We start from the raw sequence: 14,292 nt of genomic DNA, 5'->3' as shown, positions 1-14,292 counted from the left end.
ATGTATTTTAAAAGTATCAAACACAGCTGCCATTTATATGCTGCTTCTCCTTCTTTTCACGGGGATTACCCAACAGATGTAGCTTCCACTCTTCATGAAATCCTTCCGTATTTTCAGAAGTTACCCTTAAGAAGTTCCTGAGAATATACATTAAAAGGGGGGTTTAAATCACAAAGGTCTGTGAATTTTGTTTTTTAATTGGTGCTTCTTTCAGATCGACTAATAGATTTTAAGAATTGTAGCCAACATCCAGATATGATTTGGGGTTTTTTTGGTTTTTAATGCACGGGTATTTAATCAAAATAGAACAGAAAAAGCAACTGGCTTCCAGGGAGGAAAGAGTTTAATAATACAGTTGTGGCTTAAGTACCATCCAGTAAAAATGTTCTGAATATTAATTTACCTTAAAGAGTGTTAGGCTCCGTACACACTAATCCATTTGTAGCGCAAAAGTGACATTTTTTCTCAATCAGGAACTGTTCATTCTTGTCCACAACATGTCGCTTTCAAACTACTGTAGATTCTAGATCCTGCTATCCGCAAGGGTGGGTGTGGTTACCTGATAAGACGTTTGAAACCCCTCCCCTTGTTTAGGCTAACCCCTCTTCTTCTTCCCTGCACATGCCCTGGGCGAACGAAGCAGGAAGTGGTGACTGGGAACTTGATATATGCCCACCCATAGCATCACCAAGCAGGTGTAGGGATACACCCCCACTGCTGGGACTGCGTTCATCCATTTGCAAATGAGCACATTGCACGGCAATGCAGAATCCATCCGCAATGAGCTTTTATTTCCAGAACAGAGCCAGTTTCTCAAGAAGAGCTTTTCAGGGGCAAAAAAATATGCAACAGATCTAAATTGTGTGCGGACTACATGGGAGGGGGAAGCACTGTCTCCATTGGTTCTCGAATAAAATGCCATGGGTACGCATCCCTTAAGAGTTGCATATTATTTGGCGCACAACCCAGCAGGAAGTTCTCCTTCTTCAGCCTCACTGAAATAGGAACTGCGTAGCAGTGCGAGAACAAAGGAAGTTGCTTAATACCAATGGCCCATTTTGTTCAGTATTGTTTGAGCTGACTGGCTGCAACTTTCCAGGGTTTGGGACAGGAAGTCTCTCCCAGCTCCGCCCGGGGATCGAACCTGGAAACTTCTGCAGGCAAAGCTGATGCTCTACCGCTAAGCTACAGGCCTTCTGCAGCAAGGCATGCAGACCTTCCCGGTGGATTGTGCTCTTGCAATGTAGTGAGGTAGACAACAGGAAAAAAAAGAACTCTCCATTATTAACACAGAATTTTAACTCTTGCAATAACATTTCAAGAAGGGGAGAGGGACGATAATGTTACAGACATACAGCTGAAATATTGGATTAATGCTCAACTCTGTACAGCTCAAATATAAACTTTTTTAACCCAAAAAATTAGACATTTGAGTGCATATCATGTTTTGGACATTTAGGGGGAGGGGGAGAAATGAATGTTGTTTGCCACCATTTCTGCACTTTGCAGTCTGTTTAAATAAACAAGTATTTACAGCTTCAATACGAACAACAGTGCATCCAAACCAAAGTGTGCATTAAAGAACAATTATTGCTCCTGGCCGAGACTTTCCTTTATTAGCATCATTATATTATTTATTTACTTATTTACTTTTTTTTACACTTGTACTTCTCTCCCCCACCCCACCCCACCCCCCACCTCCCATTTTGCAGCTCTGTAAAGTCAAGATATAGTCTAACCGCTCTAGAATTCGCTGGAGGAAGGAATCTCCCCACGGACTTCAGGAATGCTCAGAAGTGCATTATCTTGTACGTCAAGCCATTCTTCGCGGAAGGCTGGGGAAGAAGGCAAATGTTCATAGCGACGCGCTTGCTCTCGGCATCACTTTGCGCAACTGTGTAATACTGCTGTAGCTTCCTGTAAGGCGCCTCTGCCTTCTCCTGGAACTTAATTCAGCTCCCTGGCGAAACTTACCTTGAAACTAAAAGGCGTTTCCGACCTATCTTTTTTTAAAAGGGGGGGCATCTTGTGTGTGCTTTCTTTAAACTCCTTTCACAGCTTTTCATTACTAGGATCTGAAGCCCAACCTTACTGGTAATTACAGCTTGGCATTGCACTTTGGGGGAGGGGGGAGGGGTGTCGAAGGCTGTTTCAGCCTGCTAATCTTGCAACGCTACAGAAAGGAGAATACTTCCTGATGTTTCTGGAGGAACATCAAGCCAGCTCTGTTCTGCACTGGCTCTTTCCCATTTCTCCTCTTAAAAGAAAGCCTATATCTTCAGACAACGCAAAGAATACAATCTGACACTTAACAGGAAGTATTGGGCCTTTTCTGTTCCCACGGCCCCTTTCCCCACGGCAATCCCCTAGACCTCAGCCTCCTGCTTTCATAGAATTGCAGGGCTGGAAGGGATCCAGTGGATCATCTAGTCCAACCCCCTGCAATGATTTGCCTGCTGATCTCTCGACAGGCAGTGTCTCTGAGACAGGCGCTTTCCTATCTGCCCACCTGGGTAAAACTACAATCTGGAAAACAAAACCATCCAGGCAATTTGTAAGCATGTGCTAAGTTACTTGTGGAGGATGGAAAGGGCGACATGGGTATCCTGGGATGGGGGAGATATCAGCCACCATGAGCATCACTCATATGAAAGCGGCTATCCCCATTTCTCACAATACTGATCTCCAAAGCACTGCTGATCTGGATTTCCTTTCCAGCTCCCTCTGCTTCCCTGCACCCCCTACTCTGAGCATCTCTGGTTTGCAGGTAAGAGGAGATCAACCTAAAGTGACCGCCATCTCTGGAAAAACTCTGCCTGACCAATACACCCCCTAATATCAAATATGGGGGAGCAGACTGGGGCCAGCTACACCTAGCCACAGAGCATCAGGAAGATGCCCACTCTCCTCCTAGCCTTTGCCCCGCGTTTTCCGAACAAGAGGAGAGCTGTTCTTGCCCTGGCTTTCCTTGCTCCTTAAACTGCCGTCTGCTCCGTCCACCAAAAGGGAATCCTGAACTTGGAAAGCTGATGGGCAGCAGGGAGGCGTGGGAGCAGGCACAATTTCTAGCAGGCCTCTTCGCCTCTCCGCCCCAACGTGGCTAGTGCACGGAGCGCTTGGGGGGAACGGGCTTAGCAGGGCGCAGGCGCGCTCCTCAATCCCACTCCAGAGGGCTTCCCAGGCCCGCGCGGCGGCGGCAACTGCAGCAGCGGCCGCCCCGTCGAGCGCCTCTTTTGCTTTCTCCTCCCTGCGCAGGGCTACCCCTAGCGAGTCCCTCGTGGGCGCGCTCGCGCTCTCTCTCCTTCTCTCTCCCCAAGTTCCCTGGTGCTTCTTTTTCTTCCCTCCAGGGGGAGACAGAGAGGCGCGGCGCTACCTGCACCCGCAGGACTCGACGACCATATCCTCGTACTGCTTGTAGACGACGTTGTTGCCCGCGTCCGTGTACAGGATGCTGATGGGCGTCAGTTTGGTGGGCACGCAGCAGCTGGGCGGCGTCGAGCCCGGGTCCATGGAGTTCATGAGGGTCTGGATGATGGCGTGGTTCGTGGGCTCCAGGTGCGAGCGCAGCGGGAAGTCGCACACGCCCTCGCAGTGGTACGCCTCGTACTCCAGAGGGGCGATAATCCAGTCGTCCCAGCCCAGCTCCTTGAAGTTCACGTGCAGGGCCTTTTTGCTGCACCGCAGCCGCGCTTTCTTGCCGTGCCGCTTGCCGTGGCGGTTGTGGAAAGCCGTGCGCCTCATCCGACGGCTCTGCAAGCGCAACTGCGCGGCAGCCGTCGATTCCTGGGGAGGCGCGTGCGCGCTCTGCTGCTGGGCTCCCCTTTCGTGGCGCAGCTCGGAGAAGAGGTTCTTCCGACGGGACTTGGTGAAAACCACCAGCAGTGCCTTCTCCTGCTGCGCCCGAGCGCCTCGCCCCAGACCCAGATCGCGCAGGTCCAGCAGGGGCTGCTGGGCGTGAGTTCGAGTCCCCGCGACGGCGCGCACCTCAAGGCACAGTTGCTGCGGCTGCTGCTGCTGCTGCTGCTTTTTCCAGGGCTGGTGAGGCTGCAGCGCCTGCCACACATCAAACACCACCCAGCCGCCCCCGGCCTGGGCCGACGCCGCCTCGTGCAGGCCCCAAGTCCTGGAGTCCAGGAGGCGGCCCGACAGGCAGGGCGAGACCTGCACATGGGCCAGGCCTGTCTGCGCCTTGGAGGAATGATCGCCAGGGGCTTTGCGAAAGAGCCGCAGCTCCGCTCCCACCAGCTCCTCTTTGTCGGAGAGAGTCGATACATCAAACAAATACTTCTGTCTCCTTAAAGCGCTGGGCGAAAGATCGTCTGCAAGATAAAACGCATAATTGCAGTCAGTTTCACCTCTGAAGCGGGAACGTGCGCGGGGTGGGGAGGAGGCGGCGGCCCTTGCCCAGGTAGAATTGACCTCTTCCAGCAGCCTGGCTTGGCACCAGAGAGAAAGGGGAGCGCGGCCTTTCTCCTCTGCAAGCTGCTAAAATACCCGGGCCTACAGGTCCCAAATGGAATCCAGGGGACTTCTTTCCTAAGGGGGGTAGGAGGGTGATGAAACCGACTGCCACTGAAACCATGGAATTGTAGAATTGGAAGGGACCAAGAGTGTCATCTAGTGCTGCAATGCAGGACTCTTTTGCCCAACCTGGGACTTGAACCCACAACCCAGAGCTTAAGAGCCTCACACTCTACCAACTGAGCTAGGCTGCTCATCAGTTAAGGCAACTGTAGATGGCATTTATCTGTATAGCCCAAAGAGGAGGGCTAGCTCCACTTTTTCGGAAGGCAATTTCTGTTGCCTCTTGACATTTCAAGGCATTAGGGAAGCTCTTATGTGGATTTCCATGCATTTCGAATCACAGTGCTTTGGTGAGTCCTCACAGCCAGTTATTGTGGTTGCTGCTTGTGGGTACAAGCTTTCTGCGGCATCCACATACTGCCATACGCTGCCCTGTATTATTTTCCCACTTCATCCCGATTCGCCATTTCCATGGAAAAATCTGTCTATTCTGGATTAGGGAGGGTGGGAATGCAGGAGGCATTTGATGAGGAGTGTCCTGTGGATGCTGCAGAAAAACTTGGTTGCATTTATTGCAATTGCTGTGTAGAAGGGCCCCTTATCTTTCTCTCAAAAGTCCAGGCTAACAGGATCCCCCAGGGCATAGAGACTGGGATGGACTGGGTGGGCTGCAGTAGTTGCTAGTGGAACCCCTGCTGTCCCCCTAAAACAAAACCAGGAGTACTGAGAGTAGATCTATAGTGCTGGGGATCTTCTCTCTGTTGTTGCCTTGCTCTCTTAAGAACCTGCGATCTTCTGCATGCAAAATAAATGCCCTCTTCCTCTGTTTTATACTGTATATGTTTTAAAAACGCATTTCTTTTGTTTTTCCAAAACCTGCTTATATGTGTGCTCACGTGGATTAAATTCACCCTGAGACAAACCTGGATTTCTTTTTTTGACACATATTGTGTACAAAGTGTAGGCTGTGAAAAGCAAACCAGATTCAAACCTCTCCCCCCCCCCCCCCGTGCGCCTTAGCTGCTTTCCAATAAAAAAGGTTTACAGGCCAGCAAATACAAAAAAATTCCCCCAGCCTCTGGGTTTCCCCCAAGAGCTAATAAAAATCAGTATATATTTCAACAGTAAAAGTGTCACCACACAGAGCCTGCTCTCGTGAGCTCTGCGCTGCAGCTCAAGCTGGGAAAGGGAGGCTGAAACGGCTTGCAAGAGACCCCGTTATTTATTGATCGCGAAGGTCACTACTAGTATTCCTAATCAGTGTGTTTTTACAAGCTAAAGGACCTGGTTAAAAGGTCTTGGGAAGACGGGTGGGGCGGAGGGGAGGCGCAGGAGGGTGATGGATGGGAATCAAGACCTTCCAACTTGCCAGTGACAGGAAGAATCAATTTCACATTGGCGCCCCCACCCCAAAAGAGAGTGCCATAACCCTTCCAGCTAAAATTGGCTCAGGGTTCCTGCGTTCCTTTGAGCTGTGCATTTCACCCATAGGCAGGAGGTGACACGTTGTTTGGGATTGCATAGCAGAGGAAGAGGGGAACCTTTTCCAGACCAAGGGCCACATTTCCTCATAGGCAGCCTTCGGGGGACACATCCCAGTGGTAGGCAGGGCTAGAGGCAAAACGTGGGAGGAGCTACAGAGGTGACTCTTTCCCATGGGTAGGCAAACTAAGGCCCGCGGGCCGGATGCGGCCCAATTGCCTTCTCAATCTGGTCCACGGATGGTCCAGGAATCGGCATGTTTTTACATGAGTAGAAGGTGTCCTTTTATTTAAAATGCATCTCTGGGTTATTTCTGGGGCATAGGAATTCGTTCATTCCCCCTCCCAAAAAAATATAGTCCAGCCCCCCACAAGGTCTGAGGGACAGTGGACCGGCCCCCTGCTGAAAAAGTTTGCTCTTTCCTTTGCGAGGGCTACATTCCACCCACCCACAGGTCAGAGGTTTCCGCACCCTCTCTGTGTCTCTGTTCCACAACCAGGAAAGCAAAAGGCATAATCTGCAGTTCAAGGACGCTCTCTCATCAGGCAAAAAGCACTCAAGGAGGGATCACCATACAACTAGTTAGGGACGTGACCTGGGAAAAGGAGGGTGTCCCAGCGATGGGCATAGCTTGGAGAGTATCCTAGCTCCTGAGGTCTGGGAGGCCCTAGACCTGAGGTTCCCCACCCTTAATGTAGGATAACAAAAAGATTTGCAGACATGTAGATTCAAAGCATATTCACCTATTCTAGCTATACATGCCTGGCCTGGTGCATATTTACTCAGCAGTGTGTCCAACCGAGTTCAGTGCCCTTACTACTGAGTAACTTGGACATGGTTTCAGCCCAGTGGTGTTCAGTTGCATTATTCTAAGGAGAGGGTTGTGGGCAGCGTTCTGGATGGAAGTCGCCGTCCATATCATCTTAGTCCTGAGAAATCCATAAAATTATTGGATGCTCACACTACGTCATATTCCATTACCACAAGCCTTGGCCAGAGGGTCAAATGTACTTGGGCCAGGTGTGCCCTGTTGGTGGCCAAAAAGTCTGGTGTTGCAACACTGGAAGGAAAGTATATCTCACTGCGTTGCTCAGTGGTCAGAAGACTTAGCATAAGAAAAAGATACTTTTAGCAAAGAGAACAAACACTTGAACATTTTGGGTCCATACTTAGAATTGTTTGCATGAAGCACATGCCCAGGAGAATAGCCTGGAGGTTATTCACCCAAAACCTTTTGGCTCTGGGCACAACATTATGAGAGGGGCACAACTAGCACAATGCCCACACGCTCAGCCCTTGGGCTGGCCAAGCTGGGAGGTGGAGCTGACAAGCGGAGAAGGCACATGGCACCAGCAGCCATGTGCCTCATAGGCTCCATGCCCAGTTGACCAATTCACCAGGGGGTGCAACACTTGCCCTGTTCTGGCCACTGGCAACCCACACTACACCACTGTGGCAGGGTGGCAGGGAGAGAGAGAGGGGTTTGGACAGAGATAGATATAAATATCTTGCAAATACCTTGACTCTCTTCTATTCCTCAGCTGCGTAGTATGTGAGAAACAGAGGATGCTGAGCCCTCAAATATTCCACAGCACTGCCCCACAAGGTATTTCACTCCTGATACCATGAAGTGAGAGCTGGACCATAAAGAAGGCTGATCGCCAAAGAATTGACGCTTTTGAATTATGGTGCTGGAGGAGACTCTTGAGAGTCCCATGGACTGCAAGAAGATCAAACGTATCCATTCTGAAGGAAATCAGCCCTGAATGCTCACTGGAAGGACAGATCCTGAAGCTGAGGCTCCAATACTTTGGCCACCTCATAAGAAGAGAAGATTCCCTGGAAAATACCCTGATGCTGGGAAAGATTGAGGGCACAAGGAGAAGGGGACAACAGAGGACAAGATGGTTGGATAGTGTTCTCGAAGCTACGAACATGAGTTTGACCAAACTGCGGGAGACAGTGGAAGACAGGAGCGTCTGGCATGCTCTGGTCCATGGGGTCACAAAGAGTCGGACACGACTAAATGACTAAACAACAACAATGAAGTTCAATACGTCACAAATTTAGAAGAGATATTTTGCAAACACCTATATATCATCCACTGAACTTAACCTTCTGTAACTGAAAAAGGTTGTTGATACAATTCTGTTCATCTTAAAGCTACATTAACATGTATCACCATGATTGGGGGTGTGCATGCTGGAAAGAGCAGGAGGCATGAAAAAGGAGGGGTCTGTCTGTAAGGGAGAGTTGAGAAATGGAGGAATGAGGAGGTAAGGAAAAGGAGGTGAAGGTGATAATGTGGTATGGATTTTTATTGGGGTTTTTAAGATACAGTAATATGGTATATATGTGCAAAGGCTGGCTATGCAATAGGAGAGAGAATAAGACATGGAAAATGGGGGTGATCTGTGTGCAAGGGGGTGCTGAGAAAAGAGGAAGGGTGAGAAAAGTTCGTGAAGGTGGAAATGGGAGTGCAAAAAAGGAGGGAGTAGGAGGAATGGGAATAGGGTTGAAAATGCCAGCAGGGGCATGAAGGAATATGCAGAATAGGTGGGGATGAATGTTCAGAAAGTCCCCTTGGCTTGCGGAAACATTCAATGGGAACTACTTTCAAATAAACGCGGTTGCAAGTTTGACTCTTAGTCCAGGGTGGATTTGATGGTAAGGCAAAGTGCTTAGGACAGGGATGGTGGGGAACTTGTGGTCCTCCAGCATCAACTGTGTCCAGTGGCCATGCTGGGCTGGGGCAGATGAGAGTAAAAAAAAACAACCACTGGTGGGTGGGTGTGTTGCTGCATCCATCCAAACCCAAAGTGAGCACCTAAGCAACACACATGTTGCACTCACGCAGGTAGACATACAATCACACATACTTAACACAGCACTCTACCTCTCTCCCCTCAGCTCACACACCCAACTTCAAGGGACTTGTGTGTGACAGTGGTAGCAATACTGGTGCCAGGCTATTTTGAGCTCCAGGCAAAGTAACTACTTGCACCCCACCCCACCCTTCCCCCCAAATAGTTAACTTCAGTGTTCAGAAACAGATGTATTGTAAAAATGATTAAATTCTTCAAAGTATGAAAGTAAAATGTCATACATAGCGTAAACTGACCTGTATAAAGCTGTATTCCTTAAAGGTCTCTAAGATCTGCACTCTAGGCAGCTGCAGACCTGGGTGGTAGCTATTGTTCTAGTCTTCCTTTGTTAGCCCCACCCATTCATCGTTGCCACGCCCCTTTTGGCCACGCCCCTTCCTTAAAGAGACATGGAGTGAAATTTAGTCGATAAAGGGAAACACATACTGAGTGGCCCCATTACTTGCTCTTCTTTCTGAAAGGAAATCACTCGTCATCTCTCTCTTGCTCGCTGGCTCTCATTATAAGAAATCATATCAAGTTAAAAGCAAAGCAAACGGTCTTAATCCCTTACCACTTCTAAATCTTCTTTCACCGGTAGACTTTCTCCTCCTTGGCTTGAATAACAAAAACTCGACCAATTCATGCAGCGTAGGGCTATCGACCGTCGATAGCTGGGACAACTAAATAAAACTTCCATGTTCAGAAGCAAGTATACCTTGGGACACTAGACGCGTGGGGACCGCCACCTACACGCCCGGCTTCTGGGCTTCCCAGAGGCATCTAGTACGAACAAGATAAATCTGAGTCCGATCCAGCAGAGCGATTATTGCATCATCGCGGTATCCAGCAAGGCGATTATTACGTCATCGCCTTGATTCAACAGGCGGGTTGCGTTTGTTATTAGCAACGATCAACCTCCCCTCACGCCCCCGCAAAGGCAGCTGAGCTTCCCTACCTCGTTTTGAAGTGAAGCTATGCTCATTAAGATCGAATGGCAGCGGGTGGAGGAGCGTGGCTAGGATAAACTGAGATTAGAGTCTAAAATGACCTAAGCAGCCCCATTGCCCGGGAGGCAACACCACGCCGCTCCTCCTCCTGTCTGCACCGACAACCATTTCCCTCCGCATCCACCGCGCATCTGTCCCCAGACACGGACAGGGCTCCCCAGATAGGGGTGGGAATGTCTTCTGTCTTAAAAGGAGGGCAGCTGGCAGTCAGCTGGGTCCCCAGCAGTTGCTGTTGTCCTGCTAGCTTGTCCTGCTAGCTAGGCATGATGGGAGTTGTAGTCCAACAACTGCTGGGGACCCAAGGTTGAGAAGCATTTGTGTAAGCAACACTGAGCCCAATGGGCCGATGATCTGGCTCAGAGTCAAGCATCTTTCTATGTCCCTGTGGATCGAGACTTCCTTCCTTCCTTCCTGGCAGCATGCGAAGGGCCAGCAAGATGCAGGGCGCTCTGAGGTCCCAGATTCAATCCCCAGCACTTCCAAGTAAGGCTGGGAGAGACTTCTGAAACCCTGGAGAGCAGCTGTCAGTCAGCGTAGACAGTATTGAGCTACCTCGACCAGCGGTCTGATTCTGCATAAAGCACCTGCCTATTCCTTAACCTACCTCGCTGGGTTGTTGTGAGGTTTAAATACAAGGAGAGAGAAAGAAGAGAGAGTAAGAGAGAGAGAAAGAGAGAGAGAGAGAGAGAGAGAGAGAGAGAGAACGAACCATGTAAAGCGCCTCAAGCTCCTTGGAGAAAAATGGTGGGGTAGAAATACTACACACAGAGCACAAGCACACATATGTGCTAGCAGAGATTATGGCTGTAATCCGAGATTTCCTTGGGTTCTCCCTCTCCGTAGCAAAGCCGCTCAGACGAGGACTGGGAAGAGCCCCGGGGCCACTGACTGAGTTCAGCAAATGTTCCCTAAACCCCATCAATGAAAGTGGGAATAATCCAGGGCCCAGGAGAATTCGAATTTCCAGTCTCCGGGCGGTAGGCACAATCGTGCACACGCTCCCTCCGAGTCAAGCGCCTCCAGATTCGCTTTGGCGCCTCCGTTGAATTGCCACTTACCGGAGATGAAGAACTGGGCTGCAGGCGCACCATTTTCTAATGGTTTATCGAGTGGCCAGTTAAATTAGTCGATAATCCACAAACCCCTAGAATAAAAATGGGGTGGCTTTCTTGGGGATCAATGCCATCAAAGTCCAAGGGAATTTGCACAGAATTAGGACCCAGACGGCAAGGCGCGTTTCGATTTATTCAGAAGTGAAGGCCTTTGCTTTCTGCTGTTGTTTGTTCCCGTTAAAACAAGGCGACAGGATTTATCTATCATTTCAAACCTAGCCAAAGAAAATTCCAACACCCAACACATCAAATCTGCAAAAGGAAGGTCCAAAATTAATATATATTCACATACACACGATGAGATGCAAATGATGGTGGGGTCTGTCCTCCCACATCCTCCAGTTTAGTTAGAAGTCTCGTTTCACCCTCTCTGGAAACTAGCCGTTTTGACTTCTGGCTGGCTCGGTTTGGTAATCCCTCAATCCGAATCCCTCAATCCCTTCCTCAGTGGACGGTCAAGAAAGTGCTTCATTAAAGTGAGGGAAGATTTCAAAGGCCACACCTCATCTCAGGCACAGCAAGGGCAATTAAAGCAATTAAAAAGATAAATAAATATTTTTTTAAAAAAATAAATAGAACACGGCCGTAGCGAATGCCAGAACCAGTTTAGCCATTTCAAAGCGCATAGCGGAGGAGTCGCTTCAGAGACCGCACAAGCCAAAACGGTTCCGTTCCCTTTTCATAGAACCAGAGTTGGGTCACGTAGTCCAATATTTCACCCAGTGTGGGGCTTGAACCCACAGCCCTGAGATTAAGAGTCCCATGCTCTACCAACTGAGCTATCCCAGGGCGGATCCATAACTGAGCCAAGACGCGATGCAAAAGCGCCATAAGAACGATTTTTTAAAAATAAGAAGAATGGGCAAAATCTTTTCTGCCTGTTGGTTTATTGACAATCTGATACGGGGAAGAGGAAAGAGGAAGCGGTGTTTGAAATTTCAGGAGGAAACGTTGGGTCCACACACTCCAACTCTCAACCGAGGGAATCTCTGCTTTGAAGTGAAAACCGTGCGATCCTTACTCAGCTTTTTCCAAACCAGCTAATCTGAGGTTGCAGCCGCAAACCAACTCACTCACCTGGGCGGAAAGCCCTACCGAAGGGAACGAGTCTCTCTTCCCAGTTTAGGATCGGCGCTGCAGCAAAAGCCGGAGTCGCGCCTCTCCAGCTCCCCGAGATCCCAGCGCCTTAAATTAAACTGGAAACGGGGGCGTTTCTGGAAAGGGAAAGTTGCTTCTTTCAGGAAAGGGTGGGGTAACCCTCCGCCCTCTCACCGGCTCGCTGCGGTTACTCCTAAACGGAACTAGAGCTCCGTCCTGACCTGTAATACGATCCCCGTCCGCCCTAATAAAAGAGCGGGGCGGGATCCAGACTCATTGATTCCTTGGGGGTTTTCAGGCTGAATTACGTCCCACTGATTTCAGTCGGCTTGATTTACGCAAGGAAGTAACTCAAGGGCGGCGGCCCGAAACATAGGAGATTTCTTGGGTGGATTCCTATTTAGCCTGTTTCATTATTCCCTCTCTTTCCCACATGTTCGGGCTGTGAGTGCCGCTGATTTATGGAGCCCAAACGGCACCGTCTCCGCACATAGGAGCTTTCAGCAGGGTCGACGAGTCCAACGCTTCGCAGAAATATATATATATTTTGGAGAGCGTTGAAGGGTCCAGGAGGGGACCCCAAAACAACCGAGCGAGGACTGGTCAAGGAATGCAACAGTCGGAGAAAAGGGCGGAACACGGGCTTGCAATGGATTCTCGGCGCAACGTTATTTTTCCTAAAGTCTCGCTTGCATTGGGCAACGATGTCCGAGTTATATTTTCTCTCTGCATCCCTTCCCCCTCTGGGTTCAACTATTTTGGACGCTCCAGACCTCTTCGAATTTGTTGAGCAGTTCCTTCTGTTGGGTTCATAAAGGCGTGTCGTCTGAAGGGAGGGAGGGTTTGCAGCAGATCTACTCGGAAGCAATTCCAGAAAAAGTTTCTTGTCCATCCCTATCGAGGTTTCTCAGAGACTCAGCAGCGCTTTTTACATCTGCCTAAGGTTCCTTCCTAAGCGTGCGTAGGATCGCGACCACCATTTCTGCGCTCCGATAGCTTGGCGGCTGCAAGAGAACGTGCTTCCCAAGTAAGCGTGTTTCAAAGAAATGAAGTTAAAGCTGCGAGCCATTCTTTGGGAATTAAGCGGGAAGGGATCGGAATTCTAAGCGACCGTCAGCTCGCTTGCTGCGTTTCAACCAAGTACTCTTTCAAATACGATTTAAAACAAAAAAAAAAACACGCGATGCTGCGGCTTCAAAGCACTTACGCTCTGAACCATTCCCTTCGCGTTTGTTTGTAGATAAGACTACACACGCGCTTCTACACCGTGTGAGCCTAAGCTCTTCTGATCAGAGGAAAATCCCACTACAGCCAGTAGATTTCAGGATCCTAGGACCGCAGTTTTACGAGACAGTAAGTCACATAGTCTTTGGCTGGGCTTACTTCTGAGTGAACGTGCTTAGGATAGGGTTGTGTGGTTTATAATTGAGTGGACTCTTTCTATGCATCATTCATTTCAATCAGAGTTCCGGGGATCTACCACTATGAGGTGAGCAGTTTGGGGCAAATTTCTAGCTCCCGGAGGTTCTTGACCCTTCCTAAGAAAAAGTTTCTCGGGGTAATTCTAGACAGCTCCCTGGATTCTCAGTCTAACAAAAACGGCGCCTCCTTTTACTAGTGGAGATATGGGCGGCCCAGCTGCTGTCATTGAGCTGCCGTCGAGGAAGCCTCGTGGGACTTTTTTGTGAGTAAGCAGACCTCTGGCTGCATGGTTAGAAGCCCTACAATTAAATCAGGTTAAACATTTTAAGCTTGCTACCTCTTTCCGTTCCGGTTGCCCCTCCCCGATTCCCTTCTGCCTCACCGCCTCCTCCTTGGCGTGTCAGGTGATTTCTCGCCCTCGAAAGGAGGTTTTTCTTTAAAAAGAAAAGAAAACAAAATCGAAAGGCGTGCACTGAGATGCATCTGGTGTGAAGCGACTCGTCTCTCCGCCCCCCACGTCTTTTCGCCGAGATTCGTGCAAGCCACCAGTATTCCCTGGAGATGGCACGCCAAGGCGCTAGTCCTCAAGGTTTTATCTTTTTCTCTTTACCAGAAGATTCGGGCGACTGCCCCGTTCCTCCCGTCTGTCCCCAAGCTAGGCTGAAGCGCAAGGGGCGAGGAAAGCACCCTAGCTGTTTGGGAGGCCCATGGAAGCCCCGCTCTTCATTGGCGGCTGAAAGCCCCCGTCGAGGACCCTCCTGGGGGCTGGTCAAGAAACAC

The 14,292-nt window shown here is 49.6% G+C and overlaps 1 protein-coding gene across 1 annotated transcript in view; it reads right to left on the bottom strand.

Annotated features, from left to right (window-relative positions):
• Positions 1-256: 256 nt before the first annotated feature.
• GDF6 (growth differentiation factor 6) overlaps positions 257-14,292 on the bottom strand; it is a 28,512-nt gene continuing 14,476 nt past the window's right edge. The window contains exon 2 of the mRNA XM_083451250.1: positions 257-4,319. Within this exon, the coding sequence (XP_083307376.1) occupies positions 3,370-4,319 (950 nt within the window). The 3' untranslated portion in view covers positions 257-3,369. The remainder of the gene's footprint in view (positions 4,320-14,292) is intronic.

This window comes from Podarcis tiliguerta, assembly GCF_965153285.1.
Source record: "Podarcis tiliguerta genome assembly, chromosome: 7".
NCBI lineage: Eukaryota > Metazoa > Chordata > Lepidosauria > Squamata > Lacertidae > Podarcis > Podarcis tiliguerta.
Note: the sequence above shows the minus strand (reverse complement) of the source record. Positions and strands in the feature narration are given on the sequence as shown.